The sequence below is a fragment of the Carassius auratus genome, chromosome 25 (genome assembly GCF_003368295.1).
Source record: "Carassius auratus strain Wakin chromosome 25, ASM336829v1, whole genome shotgun sequence".
Lineage (NCBI taxonomy): Eukaryota > Metazoa > Chordata > Actinopteri > Cypriniformes > Cyprinidae > Carassius > Carassius auratus.
The window spans coordinates 5195038-5214657 of record NC_039267.1 but is presented as its reverse complement, the minus strand read 5'-3'; the positions used below and the strand labels follow the sequence as shown (position 1 = coordinate 5214657).

The 19620-nt window shown below is 36.1% G+C and overlaps 1 protein-coding gene across 1 annotated transcript in view; it reads right to left on the bottom strand.

Annotated features, from left to right (window-relative positions):
• LOC113042814 (NT-3 growth factor receptor-like) overlaps positions 1-19091 on the bottom strand; it is a 55323-nt gene extending 36232 nt beyond the window's left edge. The window contains exons 1-2 of the mRNA XM_026201813.1: positions 18941-19091; positions 5129-5362 (exon numbers count right to left, since the gene is read on the bottom strand). Coding sequence (XP_026057598.1) covers positions 5129-5362; positions 18941-19091 — 385 coding nt within the window. The remainder of the gene's footprint in view (positions 1-5128; positions 5363-18940) is intronic.
• Between the last annotated feature and the right edge of the window lie 529 nt (positions 19092-19620).

The following is a 19620-nucleotide window of genomic DNA, read 5'->3' as shown; positions in this document are numbered from 1 at the left end:
CAGCAAATATACACTTGTTCACTCTCTTCTCTTCACTCTCTGAGGCAGAAGTCTCCAATATCATCCTTTCTAATCATCCTTCTACTTGTCCACTTGATCCTATTCCATCTCATCTCCTTCAAGCCATTTCTACTGCAGTTTTACCTGCACTCACTCTCATTAACACATCCCTTCACACTGGTGTTTTTTCCTCAGCATTTACAGTCTCGTATAACCCCACTACTTAAAACCCACACTTAACCCATCTCTTTTAAAGAACGGTTTCACTTCTTCCTTTCATTGCAAAACCACTCGAACGAGCGGTGTTCAACCAAGTCTCTGCCTTTCTCACACAGAACAACCTCCTTAACAGCAACCAGTCTGGTTTCAGAAGTGGACATTCAGCCGAGACTGCCTTGCTCTCAAACATTAGTAGCTTAAATAAAAAAAAAAAAAAAGAAACCTCAAGCCTTTGGATGGATATTTACTGCTGATCACAGAACTGTGCTTCACTGAAAGATATGCATGACAATCGATGCTTCTGCCTAATTGCGATTTATTGCCTTTGCGATTTAATTTTAATTGTGCAGCCCTGCAAACTATAAGTTTTCATGATCACGTAGCACATATAACGTCATTTGAGCATGTATGCATGTGTGTGTGCATGTGTGTGTAGTCTGTCTGTTCAAGTAAAACTCAAGATGTTTCATTGTTCCACATGCATCTCCAAATTCTCAGTAGAGATATTTGTGCCAAGCAACAAAAACTGCTGCTAGCTAATGTAAAGACTATATAATTCAGTACTTGAAGGTTGTATTTTCAAATGTGCTGTAAAATTCTGTGGGGTCATTTAATGGCTAATTGGGGTGGAATGAGTTCGCTGCTAAAATGCCAGAAGGTTCTGGGTGGAAGTCTTGAGAGAGATGATTACAGGGAAGAAGCTTGGGTAATTGACGGCCATTGAACAAAGGGTTCACCGCTTTCTCAGTGTTTGGCCAACATTGCTATATGCCTTGCATTTAGTCAGCCTGCAATAATGAAGCTGTCTGTGTATGTACTGTAATCGATATATCCATCTTAATACTTTTATAGCCCTGCTGACCTGACAAGTAGTCAAATGGTGTCACTATAGAGAGAGTTTAACCTGGAGCAGAATTTAGTTGTGTAGTATATATATATATATATATATATATATATATATATATATATATATATATATATATATATATATATATATATATACACACACACATATACACACACTAGTAAAAATTATTAGTTATAATATGAATAAAATTCTAAATAAAAGTTTAATGATTATTTTAATAACATAAAACTACAGAAAGCTGTAGCATGATGCCTGACTAAAAACAGCTGTCATTAATTAATAATGAATCATGCTCAAGCTAGCATGAAGTTGCTTTTTCTATTCTAAACTCACGCTCATTTCAGCCCCTTGCATGTGAAAAGGAAGAGGTACTGGAAATAAAAAGGAATGAAAAAAGAAGCCTGTGCTATTAATCTATTAGCATGCACATTCTCAAAACCTTTGTTGTAAACACCCACAAACACAAGCCTGGCAGATTATAAATCAGTCATTTTGCCATTAAAGACTTGCAGTTTTTACAGTGTAATTGTGGGTGTTTATATACATATATATGCTTTTCCACACTTAATATGATTTATCTGGCTTACTGAGTTATACATACGTGGACTATGGAGGGATGGTGGAATCCATTTCCAATGTTCTGTAGCTGTAGTTTTTAAACTCAAACTCTGTGGTTATTAGACCAGCTTCTTAACCACTACACCACCACAACAAAATATTCAGAGCAAGGAATTAATTATTTAAATTCAATATTTTACAGTTTACCCACTAAACTACACCAGCTCCCAAGTCATCATATACTGCCACTGATACCTCATTTTTTCCACGTCCTCCACTCTCCAAGTACAAAATGACAAATCAAGCAGCTTTACAACCCATTCATGTGCTTCTCCATAGCCACCAGGCACTGTTTGATTGTGTATCAGTTTCATGGAGCAGCGGATATTGGCTTTGTTTGCCTACGGCTTTGTCGTTTTTCATCTGGGTCCCTCCATTCTGTTTCGTTTTCCTTTTGGTATCAGAGTTCACTGAAATGTGAATAATTAGGATCCCTGGAAAGGCTAATAAACAACTTTGACAAATTGACAATGCTCAAAGTACGTTTAACGAAGTTTATATATATATATATATATATATATCTATATATATATATATATATATATATATATATATATATATATATATATGTAAAAATCTACAAGAACCTGCAATAAAAATGTCAGTGCTAAAAGAAAAAAAGTACGGAGCCTCGCACATGACATGCAGGGGAAAAAAAACAGTAGGCTAAATCGTGTGCACAATTTACTAATTCGTTCATGCACAGAGAACGAATTAGTAAACTGTGCGAACAATTTAGTAAATCGACAGAATAAATTAGCAAATTGAGGGAATGAAATAGTACTCGTGTGCACGTTTTAGTACATCGAGGGAACAATGCAGAAAAAAAAATAGTAGGCTAAATCATGTGCACGATTTACTAATTTGTTCCCTCAATTTATACATTTTGCACAAAATTTACAAAAATATTCCCTCGATTTATAAACCGTATTGTTTTTTTTTGCATGTCATGTATTGGGATGTTGGGGCTCCGTAAAAAAATAATAATACAAATTTGGGATTGGGACATGACATTGACACCTCATGCAAGCTGTGTTGTTATTGCTTTGGCTCAGATTAATTAAATTAATCTACTTGGTTACCTCCAGGTGCTTAAAAAAATTATATCCCTCCTGAGTTTCATGTCTCTGCCCACAGACAAATCAAATTTATTTGATTATGAGGCAACAAAGCAGCACAATAACAATATGACCGATGATACTCTGCCACTTTTGGGGGGTTCAAAAGATGGTGGAGAACCAGAATCACATCTTTAGAGGCCGATAGAATTAAGAAAGCGATTGAACAAAGCTCACTTAGTTTGGGATTGTCTCCATATTGGAGCAGGAACAGGCAGAACAGAAGCACATGGTCCCCAGAAACACAAGGTAGCACACTTTTTCTCCCTGCATGTCGCTGAGAATCCAATTTTGGCTTAATTTGGAAATCATGGAAAAGCTAGAACAGAAAGAATGGATGCGTTGGGGGAATACACTCTGCCAGCCCCGGAATAATGTAAAATCCTAAAGACAGATAATTCACAGATTAGTCCGGATCAAGGCCGTGTGGAAAAGAAAATCCATCGGCGCCCCAAAAGGACTATTGTGAATCCTTTTCTCAGGTGTAAATCAGAAGGTTTACCAATGGTGCAAGTTACTAAAATAACATATGAACTCTTTTTCACCCTGGTTAAAGCAGATGAAATTAAACTTTAACTGGAAATTAACTATTAAAGTTCATTTAAAAAGATTTTTTTCTTCTAAAAATATTTATACAATATAATAATAATTAATATATATATATATATATATATATATATATATATATATATATATATATATATATATATATATATATATATAGATAGATATAGATATATATATGTTATAAAATTATTACATAATAGCTTTTCTCTATATTAATAACTATATTTTTCAAGTGAGCATTTCAAAACACAACATTCAGCTTCTTTTTAGTGGTTGAGACCCCTTTGAGAGCCCACTCAAATTCTTCTTAAACAAAGTTATCGACTTTTCACGCCCCCGTTTCCCACTTCACCTTCTCTTTCTCAAGCATACATATTCTTTTGTCTAGAATTCAATCTGTAAGGCACATGAGGGAATTTGCAGCCGACCTAAATTTAAACCCAAGTTCAATTTACTCTGGAAATATGACAGTACAGTAGGTGCACTAAAATATGATGAGTCTTGCTAAGGGAGGCAGCAGATTTACGCACTCCCTGAGTACACTGTAAAAATTTAGGCAAGGACAGAAACTCCACAAATCACTGTCAATGTCGCTGCCACTCACTGTAATAAGTATGCTTTCTTAGGCTTTTCAAATGGCAGGAGTCTTCCGACTTTAATTGAATCAGTTCTGTTTGGAAGAGTACTCAAGGGGGCAATGAAGAGCCCGGGAACGTCTGCTGTGTGGAACAAAGTCGGATTTCGAAAAATGGCTGTTGGCAAGTAGGAATGGGAATTGTGAGTATGCAGTGCACGATATATATTCAAAAACACACAAAAAAGTTTGAATTATTTGATTAATTGAACAACATGATTAACTGGTTTAATTGAATCCATGATTATTAATAACATTTTATCACTGATTCATGATTGAATTGCTTCATTGATTCATTATTCGACACAAGACTCAAATGACTCACTGATTGTGAAATGTACTGATTCGCCAATTAATAGACTAAATTAATTAAATGTGTCATGCCCGAATTGATTCTCTGATTCATGATTTTATTAATTCATTGACTCATTAATTGGCACAAGATTCAAATGACTCACTGATTCACAAATTTACTGATTTCACCAAATGATTGATTAACTGATTCACTGATTCTTTTCAATTGGACATAACACTATGAATAGCTTGTGGTTCAGTAAGTGAATCTAATTATTTGGCAAGCATTAGCTCAATTCGATTTGAATCTGCCCAAAATTTGTTTAATAATCAATTTGCATTGCACAAAAAAAAAAAAAAAAAAAAAAAAAAAAAAAAAACATTTAAATCTCATGTTTAATTCAATGTGCTTTGCTTTTTCTTAGAAACGGATGAAAAAGACAAATAATAGAGTGAAAATTTCTACAATTTCTAAAAAAAAAAATTTCTAAAGTATGTGTCCCCAAATAATGAATACTCAAGAAACAGAACTAAAAAAACATCAAACTGAAAACATTAATAGCATTTTAGCACTAGGCAGAAATTGAATTGATTTAAGATGAAAGCTCTGATTGGGAGATTTAAATCTTGACATCTGGCAATCACAAAATCTTGTGGAGGCTTGTTATGAGTGCAAGATAACACAAATGCAATTTAAATGTTTTCAGGATAAATTACCAGCAGGCAAATATTGCAAATGACCACACTTAATAAATCTAGACATAAAAAACAAATCAGAATAAACAGTCTTTGTGCCTATTTGGAACTCACAAGTTGTAGGCTTGTTGCAGTTGTGCCCATGCCGGAAATACTGTGGGTTTTCGATCACTGGGATACGAGTCATGCCGATTACCACAGCGTCTGGCCCGGCATCTAGGGTGCATGGGGTTATGATGCCGTGATTGACGTGATGGAGGGGGCTGGCGGAGTCTTCTTCACCACTGATCACAGCCACGGGTCCTGCAGAGAGAAAAAGAGAGCCATCACACAAAATGACATTGGTTGCTTAATGGAAAATGAATGCAGCATAATACATCTGAGAGGGAAAAGCGGGCAGGCTCATTTGTCAGAATAAATGTTATCTCTTAGAGCTGCGACTGCCCTCTGAGCTCTTCTCTGTCATTTGGTCACACATTAAACGCCTGATTCAACCCCAGAAGCCTCAGCTGCCGTGGCCCTGGGCCATGGTAAACATTGACTCCCCAAGTTTCCTAAAGCCACGTCATCAGCTCATTTAGTGGCGTCAACAACAAAACACCCACATTCAGTTTTGAATGACAATAAATGACAGGCCTTGAGAATAAAGATGGCCCGATGGCCGAAATGACAGTTTTTCAGGACAGCCGACTGAACCAGCACTTTCCCAATACAGTCATTGCTGCATTTCTGGCATCAGTTTGATGCTATGTCTGTCTGTCTATCTATCCATCCATCTTAAAAACAGCAAACAAACAAACAAAAAGTAATAATTAATTTAAAATGCAAATAAAATGTAAATGCAATAATATTTAGAAGTACTGTTGTTAAATAAAATACTGTATTTTATATGTAAATGTAATAATATTTAGTAGTAATTTTGTTAATTAAAATATTTTATATTTATATATACAAATGATGTTGTATATGACAATATTGAGATGCTGTCTTAATATTCAAACTTCACTTCAAAGCAATTCTAAGAAAACAGCATTTTTCACATTTGTGCCTCAGGGTCACTGAAAATTTCACTAGAGCAACTGAAGGTTTGACCTATTGGCCTGACTGGATGGGAGAAAGAAAGAAAAAAGTCCTTTCTGTTAAGCTTTGACTGAGTGAACTAACATTTGACTTTTTTGAATGTTCAACAACATATAATGCTGAGAACATGGAGGAATAGTCATGCTGTCATTCAAGGTTTTTGATCCTGACAGTCAGTTTAACCATAGAATTCTCTTAGGAAGATTCACAAGGCCATTAAGTTCACAAGGTCAGACGTCCTGACACAAGGTCAACGAGTGGTGTGGACAGAACGCGGACAGACAGGCCCAGTTATTATTTTATTATTTTTAAAGAGAGGTAATAGTACGCAAAGAAAGCTTAACATTGTAGATACGCTCAGCTGCTTCAGTGTGAAAGATACAAGGACTTTCATATGAAAAAAACCCCCTGAAACTATGGACTGGGAGTGTTTATTCCCTTGGGGATTACAAATATATGTGCATCTCTTTTGGTAGATATCATAATGGGAAGACTGGGGGTAAATAAGCCATACTGAAGGATTAACAAGTAAACAAAATATGTAATATGAAATATGTACCAACTGCATAACTAATTTGTATGATTCTTTCATTAGGGAGCATAAAAGTCATCATCAAGGTTTCATTTGGTATTTAGTTGAACTGAAAGTTGAAATGAAAAGGACCTTTATCAGATTTTGCACTGCTCTTTGTGAACTTCAAATTGAAATCTAAATGTAATGAAAGCGACTGCGGCTGTTCATGTCTATACACGGAGATTATTTTGAGACAATAGCAGTGGTCTGCTGTGACATATTTAAGGGGAAATCTTGGGGAAATGTCTTAATTAGATTTAGCCTTTAAGACAGGAGGAGACATTCAGCTAAGTGTCAAATAACCCTTGCAGCTAATTGGGTCATTAAAATATTTTCTTTTCCTTAATTGGAAAGTCTTAAAGTCCCAAAAGGAGCATTTAAATATTTTTTGTAAATACTAAAAGGAGTCTTAACAAGGTCAAAAGGTGATGTTCTTTAAAACATCACCCTAATAGTCATATGATCATAATTTATATAGTTAAAAACTAAATTTAACAAAAACTTGAAGGTGCATAAATTATATTATTATACACTGTCTAAATTAAAATATACATTTTAAGTTTGCAGGTCTTAAGTTGCAAGTCAGCCAAATTTTATCCACAAAATTAAAATTGGTTTAATTAGATCCGATTAAAGTTGCATTAATATTGCTACGTTTTAAGCTTGAGAGTAACAGAACTTAAAATTCCTCCTCAATATCTTCCGGTTATACTTATAGATGCACAAGGTCAGACGCCGCTGTTAATGCGCTTCAAAATAAATACATAGAGCATATCAAATGGCACTTTCGAAATCCTATTATACAGCTGGCATGGTGAATTGAAGATCGCATTCACTCACTGTTGCCTTTTGGCATTTTAAGTTAGGAACTCTATCAATAAAATGCAGGAAACAATTTGTTAAAGCAGCCGGAACAGAAAATGGGTAGCGAGTCATCCCTTTTCTACAGGACAACCTTTTCTTGTCATCTTCTCTTTGGACCAAGACAACTGTGTTTGGTCCAGAAGTTTCCATGTATATTAAAGTTCCAAACGCCCTCCCTGACCAAAAAACAAAAACAAACGAATAAATAAATAAATGCAATCTGAATTATCACAACTCTATTCCAAATAATATGTTTGAATAAATAAATACAATGCACAAGTAAATCTTAATCATGAGCACAACTGTATTCCAAATAATGCATTTAAGAAACAATAAAAAGAGCATAAATATATAAATAAAATAAACATTTATGTATTTCAGTATGCTTTAAGTGACTCAGCACTACATAAAACACTTTAAAAAGCACATTTCAGTGATGAATTATGTTTTTCTTCCACCTTCGTGAACAATGAAAGCCTCAAGGCCAATATAATTTATTGCCTACATGGAAACATTAATTCATCTTTTCTTCTACCTCTGCATCTGAAGAACAACGTCGGTTTAATAAAATTGTGAGATGGGCGGAAGAGAACCCGCAAATTCTCCACAAAGACAGCTGCTACGTGTCAGAATTCAGACTGTCAACAATATAATTGCAAATAATGACAGCGATTAAAAAAAAATAAAAATGCTAGAATTCAGTGCAATGCTCAAACCTGCTGAATGAATGATCCCCATTTCCATTCATAATATATGGAAAAGAGTATTCTGCTAAACATTTCTTTTTGTGCTATAAAAATAAATAAATACAGGTTTGGAACAACAAAATGGAATGAGTAAATAGTGACAAACGTTTCATTTATGGGTGAACTACTCCTGTAAAACACTTTAAATCACTGCAAATACCTGCAGCCATGTGTAAAAACATTAAAAATGAGCTTGGCTTCCCTTGTTGTTTAAACACAGATGATGTGCTTCTCCTTTCTGGGCTGATTTTCATACAGCTTACAGGATGTTCTCACACCGTTGTTAATTAGCACTGAAAATAACTACGGTAATCCTGCATGAAGACATGCATTACACATGCAGACACACACATAAATTATCGCCTTGCTGCATGTAGCGCAGCAGTGTCACACAATTTGTGCAATGTTTGTGAGAGTGTTGCTTGATACATGTGTGAAAGCCAGAACTGCAGTGGGATTTGACTCACGTTCTGTCATTGCACTGATCTCTCCTTTTATGCTTAAGTTTCAGATGAAATATGATAATTATTTCTAAAAAAATAAATAAAAAATAATTATATATATATATATATATATATATATATATATATATATATATATATATATATATATATATATATATATACACATTCAAACCTAGAGCATAGTTTATCTAATTTCCCAAATGGAAACCATGGGACCGGGAATCGTATTGCATGCATTTAGAGACCAGAGTAATCAAAACTGATCTCCTTTACTCCATCTCTCTAATCTAATTTTCTTTTAAACACACACACCTGCTAGGGCCGAATCTGTGTGAAAGTTGACATGGACGATTGATCCGGTTTATAAAGGCATCTGATCCCTGCTGTCTGAATGCCATTTGCCTGGAGCTGGTGTGGCTTCCTTTGATGTTGAATGTGCAGAGCACTTTTCTCTATCTCAGGTAGCTATAAAAGATAAAACAGGCACTATCCATGCCCACTTCTCTCTAATGGCAATTGTGCCCTGATTGCAATGCAAAGCAGCCATGAAGACCTGCACGAATAAATTACTCGCATTACGTCCTCTGATCTCACCAATGTGCAATGAAGTGTCTCCTTGACATCAAACCACTTCGTCCGAGAGCAAGGGAGCGAGAGGTACAGACACGGGCAAAGGGGATGATTCATTCTTTTCTTAGCATATGAGACTGATTGGAAGTGGTAGAGCTGGAAAACACTCGAGCCACTTCCTATGGCCGTAATTGTACTGTCTCTTCTGCTCATTCCTGTGCAGACCGCTGTAATGGCCTGAGGTCGGTTGCTTTTCTTCTTTTCCTAATTTGCGAATTGCCCAGATATACCTCCGGTGCCCCTCGGTGTCAGCAGCAATGACAAAACTCTTTTGTTGGGTAAACAGAGAATATGAACACAGTGGATCGGCTCCCCGGTGTTCTGATTGCCTGTGAGGCAGACAACAACAATGCTGTCTTCATCTTGCCACTTTTCTCTTCGAAAACCCTCTTCGATTGCGCCTTGGTAGGCATGTCTGGACTCAAACGTTATTTGCACAAAGTATCCTCAGGCATACAGAGGAAAATAAGACCTTGGGCGTGAGCCAAAAACATGCAGGACCTCTAAACTCAAAGGACTTTTATTCAGGTGGCTAATTTTGGGTTTCCATGAATAAGGAATAACATTCGGCGTTCTTTGGCAAAATGCCAGTTGACAAAAGGTGCTTAGCGTTCATTATAAATATTTCCTGAGATACTGTATTTTAAATTATGCAGAATATACAATTGCAAAACATACATGCATGTACTGTATGTACAGGGTCAGTGTAGTACAAAACCATTTTAGCATACAGACAGTTCATACCTACAAAACTACCTACCCTACTTGCATTGTTATCTAACATAAACATATCTAAAAAAAAGAAATAAATAAAAGCACAGGATTTATGGCCCGGTGTTTTTTTGTTTTTTGTTTTTTTTTAAGTAATGTTACTTTAAAGTTTACTGTATTCACAAAAACTGCCTCATAGACCTCATTTGTTGCTTATTTCCTCTTCAGTGAGGACGCCTCACTCCAGTGACAAGCGCTGAGGAAAAATGAAGCGATTAAGAGGAATATTTTCATAGAGTGCCTCCTTAAGTAATAAACAGCTCGTTCACTCAGTATGAGACATGGAAATGTGCAAATACTTGAAAGCAGCAGCTTACCGGTTATCACAATTTCATCTCTGTGAAACAGATTAATGGTACACCATCCACTGGAGCCTCAGGTGTGCTAAGAACCCGTCACGCCTTCTAATAAGCATTAGCACTGCTTACACTAAATACACTTCACACTATCCGTTAACATTAGCTGCATTTATTATTGCTTTTAGAGATTTGAGAGAGTCCTACGAACACAAATGACACCTCAATTTGTGTCATTTGTTGAAGAAACAACTGCTAACACTTTTTTTTTTTTACACAGTAGTAAGCTAAACTCATGTGCTACATGCTAACTGCTAGGCCACAGTTCTGAAGCTATTTTACACACTCGCTATTTTTGTTTCAGCCATTTTTTTTCCTTCACAACATGCCACGGTATATTCTTGCAGTACAGGCAGCATGATTAGCTCCCTATGTCATAAAACAAAGTTAGCACCGGCGCTAGTCAACAAAACAGAGTCCCGGTACAGGAAGCATTAATATCCTGTGCCAGCACCTCTGCAGTCGGGCCAAACAATGAAAAAACCGGCAGGAACATAAAGGCAGTCAGTCATCTTTATGGTCCTTAACAAAGTAGGCCATAGGCACAACATTCAATGTGCATTTTGTTTATAGCTGTATAAACGCCCATGAAGCTGGAGGGGAAGGACAGTACAGCCGCTTCTCCGGAAGGGACAGATGAAGAAGCAAATGTAACACAGTGACCAAATCTCCGCAGGCATAAATCAATTGAATCTCTCTCTCGGTCACACAAACAAACACACACACGCACATATATTAGGAGACTAGCACAAGACTGAAACCTCTTCTTAATTAGAATCAACCTTAAACGGTTCATATACAGAAAGAAGGGCAAAGATTCTTTTCAGTGATGATATTGAAGTTGTATTATGGACTTTAAACAGATGGCAGGCACTACAGTATATTCAATTCAATTTAAACTAAATAAGATTGCGAGGAACCAAGTTACAGTTTAACCAGTTACTTCTTTCTCTTTCTCTCAAGGTCTACTGTACAAGATGCAATGTGAAGAGCAGATAGAAGACTGCATCGGATCAGATCTGTTTGCCAAGAACTGCTTATGTTAGCATACTGGTGGCACATTTGTGTGAGATGCTCACATGTGCATTGATTACGAACTGTGGAGTGTTTCAAACATGTGAATCACAACAACGTGTGATGGCTCACACACCTGCACTACTGAAAAGTTCCACGCTCAGCAGAATCTCAGACACCTCTAGTTAAGACAGAGTGCAGCAAACTACAAAGCTCTGTTTGAGAATCAACGGATTTCTTGATTATCGCTGAGCAGACTAATCAAATAAACAATTAAAAAGTCTTTCATTTGAACTTCAATATTTTGTGATTTCATTTATATGAATTTATTAAAAATGGCATTTCATTTTAGCTTAGAAATATATGAGTTGACAAGAAACTGCAATATTTAAATCAAATATACTTAAGTTTTGTATATTATTATAAATATTTATCAATATAAACCTTACCTTCTTTATTGTTCATGAAATAAAAAAAGTTATTAACTTTTGAATCCTGATAAAATTAAAAAAAAAAGTTTATTTTTGTACACACACACACACACACACACACACACACATATATATATAATTTTTTAAATACATGCTTGTGCTAACATGAATACATGAAAAACCATGCTAATTAAAAACCAACATTCTGCAGTGGAATTAAAAACAGAAAATAAATAAAACCATTGCTTTTCCAAGTGACTAGCTGTTAGCGTGAGCGCACATCTCTCCATCATGTGAGTCACATCACAGCATTGCTTTAAAATTCTGCCTACGGGCATCACGGTTTCATTCTTGGTCATTATATCATCTGGCAGTGTGTAATGGCGCCCCTAGGGGAATGGAGGTCCATTTGGCGTGTAACCTTGCGGTGACCCTGCAAAGCCTTTAGCACATTGCCAGTGGCAACTGACCAGCTTGTGTCCTAAATGGAAAAATGAAGTATGGCCATACGTCTGGGCTGCCAATATTCCTACAACTCTCCGAGCGATCAGCCATTTTGTAAAGTGGAGCAAGAACTGTGATGGTTAATCAGAGTATGGTGTCGTTCAGGCGCACCTGAAGCCTCTATGCGGTATTTTACCCTCACAGACCCCCTCTGGTGAATCTTAGATAGAAGAATGGAGGAAACAGAGGGAGGGATGGAGCCGAAGCGAGTGAGAGAGAACAGAGAACACATATATCAACTGGAATGGTGACAGCCACACACATTCATCGCACAAGGAAAACATTTGGCTGATTGTGCTCACCGCAGTGAGGCTTCACGTGGCTGGCAGGTGTTTGATTCCCGCTGAATACTAATGACCCTGATCTCCCAGGCAGGAATGAAGGGAGAGAAAGCGTGAGATGGGCTGAAGGGAAATCTGACTTAAGAGACAAACAATAACTGACTACACAGCATACTAATGTACTGTAACTGACAACAAATCCTGATCACAAAAAAAAGTGCATTGCGATCCTTTGGCATGTTGAAGTCATGTCAGTATGATTTTATTTAGCAATTAATTGCATGTGAGTTCCACCAAGTCGACATGAAATGGAAATTCTATCTATTATTGATCTTTATGTGATCTTTATTTTACCAAATATTTTATTAAAAGGTCATGACTTGAACTTCTGATGACAGACAACATCTGCATAAACCCTTTCCCTTCCTTTCTTACATTCGACTGTAAGCTCAATTAAAATGGTTGGATTGAACCCTGTATTTTTCCTTCAGGAACCTCTACCAACATTTCAAAAACTCCAAATACCTTTACAAGAAATTCATAGCAATTTCTAACTGAAATGGACACTAGAGCTAGTAGAACGTCAACAACTTTAATTTATTTTATCACAAATCTATGATTATGGAAAATTATGATTATGGAAATAAATTATCGCTTAATAAAGACTTGTTTTCATGCCATTATGGCCTCAAAACACCTTTACCATAGCAATGATTTGAAAACTAACAATTAATTGGCATATTAATTTGAACATTTGCATAACTAGCTCCAAATGTATGGCATTTTTGACATAGTAAACTTGCTCTGTAGCCCACCTGATACAGCATTACACTGGCAATGTGCAGTGCTTGAATATGATTCTAGAAACATATATCACGATACAAGAGCTCAAATACTTTTAAGAGCAAGCTAAAATGGCATGGTTGCTTAAGCAAATCCCTTTTTATCTCACATTTGCTTTTGACACTATTGGCTAGGTAGCATTTTTAGGTTCACATTTATCTGACTGAAATGGACTTTTACTGTCATCGTAAATGTGCAATATGCAACATAATATTTTTAATAAATTTCACCACAGGGATGTATTTTCAATGAGCCTGGGTTGTCTGTAACGTTGTGACAGCACAATTTATTTTCTAGCTTGCTAGAAATAACTCGTCTATGAGCTGGAAGGCTTGTGCGATCAAACTACATATCCCATCATCCCATGTGAAGCACAAGAATGAAAAATACACACCCAGTGTTCATCTTTTGGCCTTGATTAGGTTGCATTAGCGTTAAATGCTTCCTTCTTATGTGGAACAAAATAATCTGTTTTCCAAAATCACAATATTTGTTTACAATTCCTGCTAAGTTTCTTTGTATTTATTTGACTGGAATTCATATCAATCACACAATATACAAAATAATTTGCATTAGCTAGTAGCAATTCTTGTTTTGATAGTAGCATGTTTTAGAGGCTAAAGCTGAGCCAATTTCTCTGGTCTGCAACTGCCTTTTTCACAGTGGAAACTGGTGGAAAACAGGTGACTCTATATGGGCTAAGTTGTCACAATTGAAACCTGCAATTAAACTGTACAGTATTGTTCAAAATAATAGCAGTACAATGTGACTAACCAGAATAATCAAGGTTTTTAGTATATTTTTTATTGCTACGTGGCAAACAAGTTACCAGTAGGTTCAGTAGATTGTCAGAAAACAAACAAGACCCAGCATTCATGATATGCACGCTCTTAAGGCTGTGCAATTGGGCAATTAGTTGAAAGGGGTGTGTTCAAAAAAATAGCAGTGTCTACCTTTGACTGTACAAACTCAAAACTATTTTGTACAAACATTTTTTTTTTCTGGGATTTAGCAATCCTGTGAATCACTAAACTAATATTTAGTTGTATGACCACAGTTTTTTAAAACTGCTTGACATCTGTGTGGCAACCAACTTGTGGCACCTCTCAGCTGTTATTCCACTCCATGATTCTTTAACAACATTCCACAATTCATTCACATTTCTTGGTTTTGCTTCAGAAACAGCATTTTTGATATCACCCCACAAGTTCTCAATTGCATTAAGGTCTGGAGATTGGGCTGGCCACTCCATAACATTAATTTTGTTGGTTTGGAACCAAGACTTTGCCCGTTTACTAGTGTGTTTTGGGTCATTGTCTTGTTGAAACAACCATTTCAAGGGCATGTCCTCTTCAGCATAGGGCAACATGACCTCTTCAAGTATTTTAACATATGCAAACTGATCCATGATCCCTGGTATGCGATAAATAGGCCCAACACCATAGTAGGAGAAACATGCCCATATCATGATGCTTGCACCTCCATGCTTCACTGTCTTCACTGTGTACTGTGGCTTGAATTCAGAGTTTGGGGGTCGTCTCACAAACTGCCTGTGGCCCTTGGACCCAAAAAGAACAATTTTACTCTCATCAGTCCACAAAATGTTCCTCCATTTCTCTTTAGGCCAGTTGATGTGTTCTTTGGCAAATTGTAAACTCTTCTGCACATGCCTTTTTTTTAACAGAGGGACTTTGCGGGGGATTCTTGAAAATAGATTAGCTTCACACAGACGTCTTCTAACTGTCACAGTACTTACAGGTAACTCCAGACTGTCTTTGATCATCCTGGAGGTGATCATTGGCTGAGCCTTTGCCATTCTGGTTATTCTTCTATCCATTTTGATGGTTGTCTTCCGTTTTCTTCCACGTCTCTCTGGTTTTGCTCTCCATTTTAAGGCATTGGAGATCATTTTAGCTGAACAGCCTATCATTTTTTGCACCTCTTTATAGGTTTTCCCCTCTTTAATCAACTTTTTAATCAAAGTACGCTGTTCTTCTGAACAATGTCTTGAACGACCCATTTTCCTCAGCTTTCAAATGCATGTTCAACAAGTGTTGGCTTCATCCTTAAATAGGGGCCACCTGATTCACACCTGTTTCTTCACAAAATTGATGACCTCAGTGATTGAATGCCACACTGCTATTTTTTTGAACACACCCCTTTCAACTAATTCAACTAATTGCCCAATTGCACAGCCTTAAGAGCGTGCATATCATGAATGCTGGGTCTCATTTGTTTTCTGAGAATCTACTGAACCTACTGGTAACTTGTTTGCCACGTAGCAATAAAAAAATATACGAAAAACCTTGATTATTCTGGTTAGTCACATTGTACTGCTATTATTTTGAACAATACTGTATATCATAAACAGTGTTTCAGCATTGATGAGTGCGCAGACACCTACATTACAACATACACACATATAAACATTCAGAGAGGTAAACTGCCGGAGACAGAAAAAAAGAGCATGCTGGGATACAGACAGGTGCAGAGATAGGCAAACAGGAAGAGAAGCCACGGGGGAGCTCAGGGGACAGAGAGACAGACAGAAGGCAGATAAACTATCAGACAGAGGAGAGCTGAGAGCCAGGAGGGACCACAGGGTCCAGCCCCCTCATTTGTTACCCACCCAGGCAGACAAGGCTCTTGGTGTGCTTTTATTGAACATTGTCCATTCTTGATGGATCTCTACTGCCCATGCAGAGGGGATGGAGACAATGGGGGATGAGACGTTTACAGCTTCCTGTTCTATGTGTCATGCAGTCCTCTTCCTGTTGCAGAGCCACCCAACCTGTCTACTGCCTCTGTGATTTTGACTGCTTCTATTGCACACACTGTGTAGCAGCAGTGTTTTTAATGGTTGTCACATGCATGTAAATAAAATATGCACATATATATATATATATATATATATATATATATATATATATATATATATATATATATATATATATATATATATATGCACATAGTAACATAAAAAATTCATCAATTAAATATTAATAATAAAAAAATAACTTTTTAATAATAAAAATAATAAAAAAACAGATTATGTAATAACTCCCACTACAATAAATATGACTATTACTATAATAGAAAAAAAAACTATTACAACAGTGCAGATCATTAATGACAATTATAATTCAAATAAATAAGAGACTAAATAAATAGTACATTATTTATAGTATTTAACTTTTTTTTCAATTACAAATTTCTATTACATTAAAAATAGATAATGGCTGCATGTATTACAGTAAAAATAATTTAGTGATAGAAGGTGATTGAAACTATGAATGGCCTTAAAATCTGTTATACTTAATTTTTTTTTCTTACATAATTGTAATCAGAATTATTCATATAATTTCAGATTATTATTTTTTTTCTTCTTCTGATTTTTAAGTGAAATGTGACTTGGGCATGTTTTCATGAAACTGGAATCATCCAATTTAATTCAACAAATGAAGTCCAAGAAATTATCTCAGAAATAAATAGCTTTTTTAAATAAACTTGCATTTGAAATGATGTAAAAATAAAATAAAAATAAAAACCTAAGTCTAAGCACTACTTCCATTTATTACCCCCACTAAAAATGGAAGATCAAGTCAAGAACACTCTCTCAATACACTCCATTGTAGACAGCACATTTTGGCAAATATAGTAAGTCTTCCAGCTATTCAGTACATGAAAATGCATGCATAACATACACAGTACACATGCTCTACACTGCAGAATATGGTAGTCAGCTATTATGAACCTAGAAAAAGACACCATTTTGCTCTCACCTGTCTGTAAGCCTCCTTCTCTCCCTATCATCCCCATTTCTCCAGTGTCATTTCATTCAGTTTTTCAAAAGCTCCTCTCCCTTTGCTTTAGATGGCAGGTGCATGACCGAATGAATACAGATTCTCTGGATGTCCCAGCATGATGGCACCTAATCAGACAGCTCACAGGCAGTATGAACACACATAAATGCACCTTCTCTTGCCCTCCCATTGCCCCCTCCATCAGCTCTATCCTCTGCCACAAGCTACAGCATCTCACTTTATGCCAAACGCGTGCATCTCCTCTATCAAAGAGGAAACAAGGCAAAGAAAAACCAGCCATTTTCTCCTGAATGCAGGAAACAGGAGGTGACCCGTGATAAATATGAATGCATTGCCACTTTGTTCTAGCCGGTTTATGGATCTCGTCTCATCGGAATAATGTTGAATGTAACAATGCCCAGTGATAAGAAAATGAGAAAATGTTTTTTTTTTTTTTTTTTTTTTGCTGAGAAACACTGATACTAGAATATTATTCGGCTGTGAAAATGCTTATCTAAAAGGCCCTCACAAACTCATTTGACAAAAAAAAAGAAAAAGAAGTGATATTATTACAGAACCTTTGATTTATACTTTTAATTTTACTGCTGGGCTAAACACTGTCCCAAAGGTCAAAGAATCCGCTTTCATTATTCCCTGCCAGAAGTTTTTTTATTCACTAAAGGATTTTATACACCAAATTAATGCAGTTTAAAAAAAAAAAAAAAAATAAAAAATATATATATATATATATATTTGTTTTTTTTTTTTTTTTTTTTTTTTTTGGGCAGCCAGGAGAATTATAAGACCTATTTTTGCACCTTCGACTCAAAATAGTTCATTTCTTTGCTTATGTATATTGCTGAACTCACCATAGCAATTTAGAAATTAAAGAAATCAGCAGTTTACAGAGTACACAGACTGTTCCATTAGAATAGTTAGATTACTACAAGACCAACAACAACAACCTCTTATAGGTAGTAATAATAATAATAATAATAATAATAAATATATATATATATATATATATATATATATATATATATATATATATATATATATATATATAATGTAATTTTTATATAAAAATATATGTATGTTTAAGTCTATTAAAATGGGGGGAGGTTTAATAATATAATAATATTAATAACAATAATACTAATATAAATATAGTTAAACTTTATTCTACTGTAGGAATGCTAAGACAAAAATAAGACTTCCTGTTTGTTGCTGTTGTGTCTTGAGTTTGAGCTCCGTCACGTTATTTTTTTATTGACTTTTTTATCTTAAAATCTATTTTATACACCATCATTTTCGTTTCTATAATATGTGAATATATCCTCTATCGTATTCTACAACAAAAAAAATCAGAGCGCCTTATTACTAGTTTTATTTTGATTTCCCGTGTCCGCTATTTAGCTTATAGCGCGTTAGCATCGCCAACGTGGTTGTCGCTAATCCCACTTGCATTGCTAATACTCTAATTACACACATTACCATTGCTTTACTCACTTTAACTTGCTTTAATAGCAGATGTATGTCTACTTTTGAATGCAGGTGAGGACAACCTCCTAGGCTGACGCTCTCAAGTCTGGGGTAAGTATTCAGGCTTCTCCCCCTCCGGTCTTCAAGATCTCCACCCGGAACTGCTTCGCTCCCCACCACGAGACGGAACACAAAGCTGTGATCGTAGGAGACTCCATCATCCGACACGTCCATGTTTCTTTAACCAAAGGTAAAGTGCACACTCACTGTTTCCCTGGGGCTCATGTTCTCGATGTTTCTGCGCAGATACCCACGATCCTTAAGGCCGACAAGAGCCCCGGAGCAGTCGTGCTTTATGCCAGGGCTAAGACGGTGCACAGCACGATCCCCGTGCCAAACGATCATCGTGTCAGGAACACCCACACATATCGACAAGGACACAAAAGATTCAGTAGATTTTTTGCTTTAAATGAATGATTATTGTCATGGGGTAAAGAACAGAAACTGCTATTCGTTAATAATTGCAATATTTTTTTGGGAGCGTCCTAGGCTTTTTCACACTGATGGCCTGCACCCCAGCAGAGTCGTAGTGGAACTCCTCTTGGACAACATATCCAGGACACTTCGCTCCATATGACTAGTAAGCCAATTCTCAAATAACTACTATGATGGCTTTTGTTCTACCGACTTAAATGATAGAAGTACTTGCGCTGTACAATCTATTAAGATTATCAAATCAAAATCAAAATATAAATTTAATGTA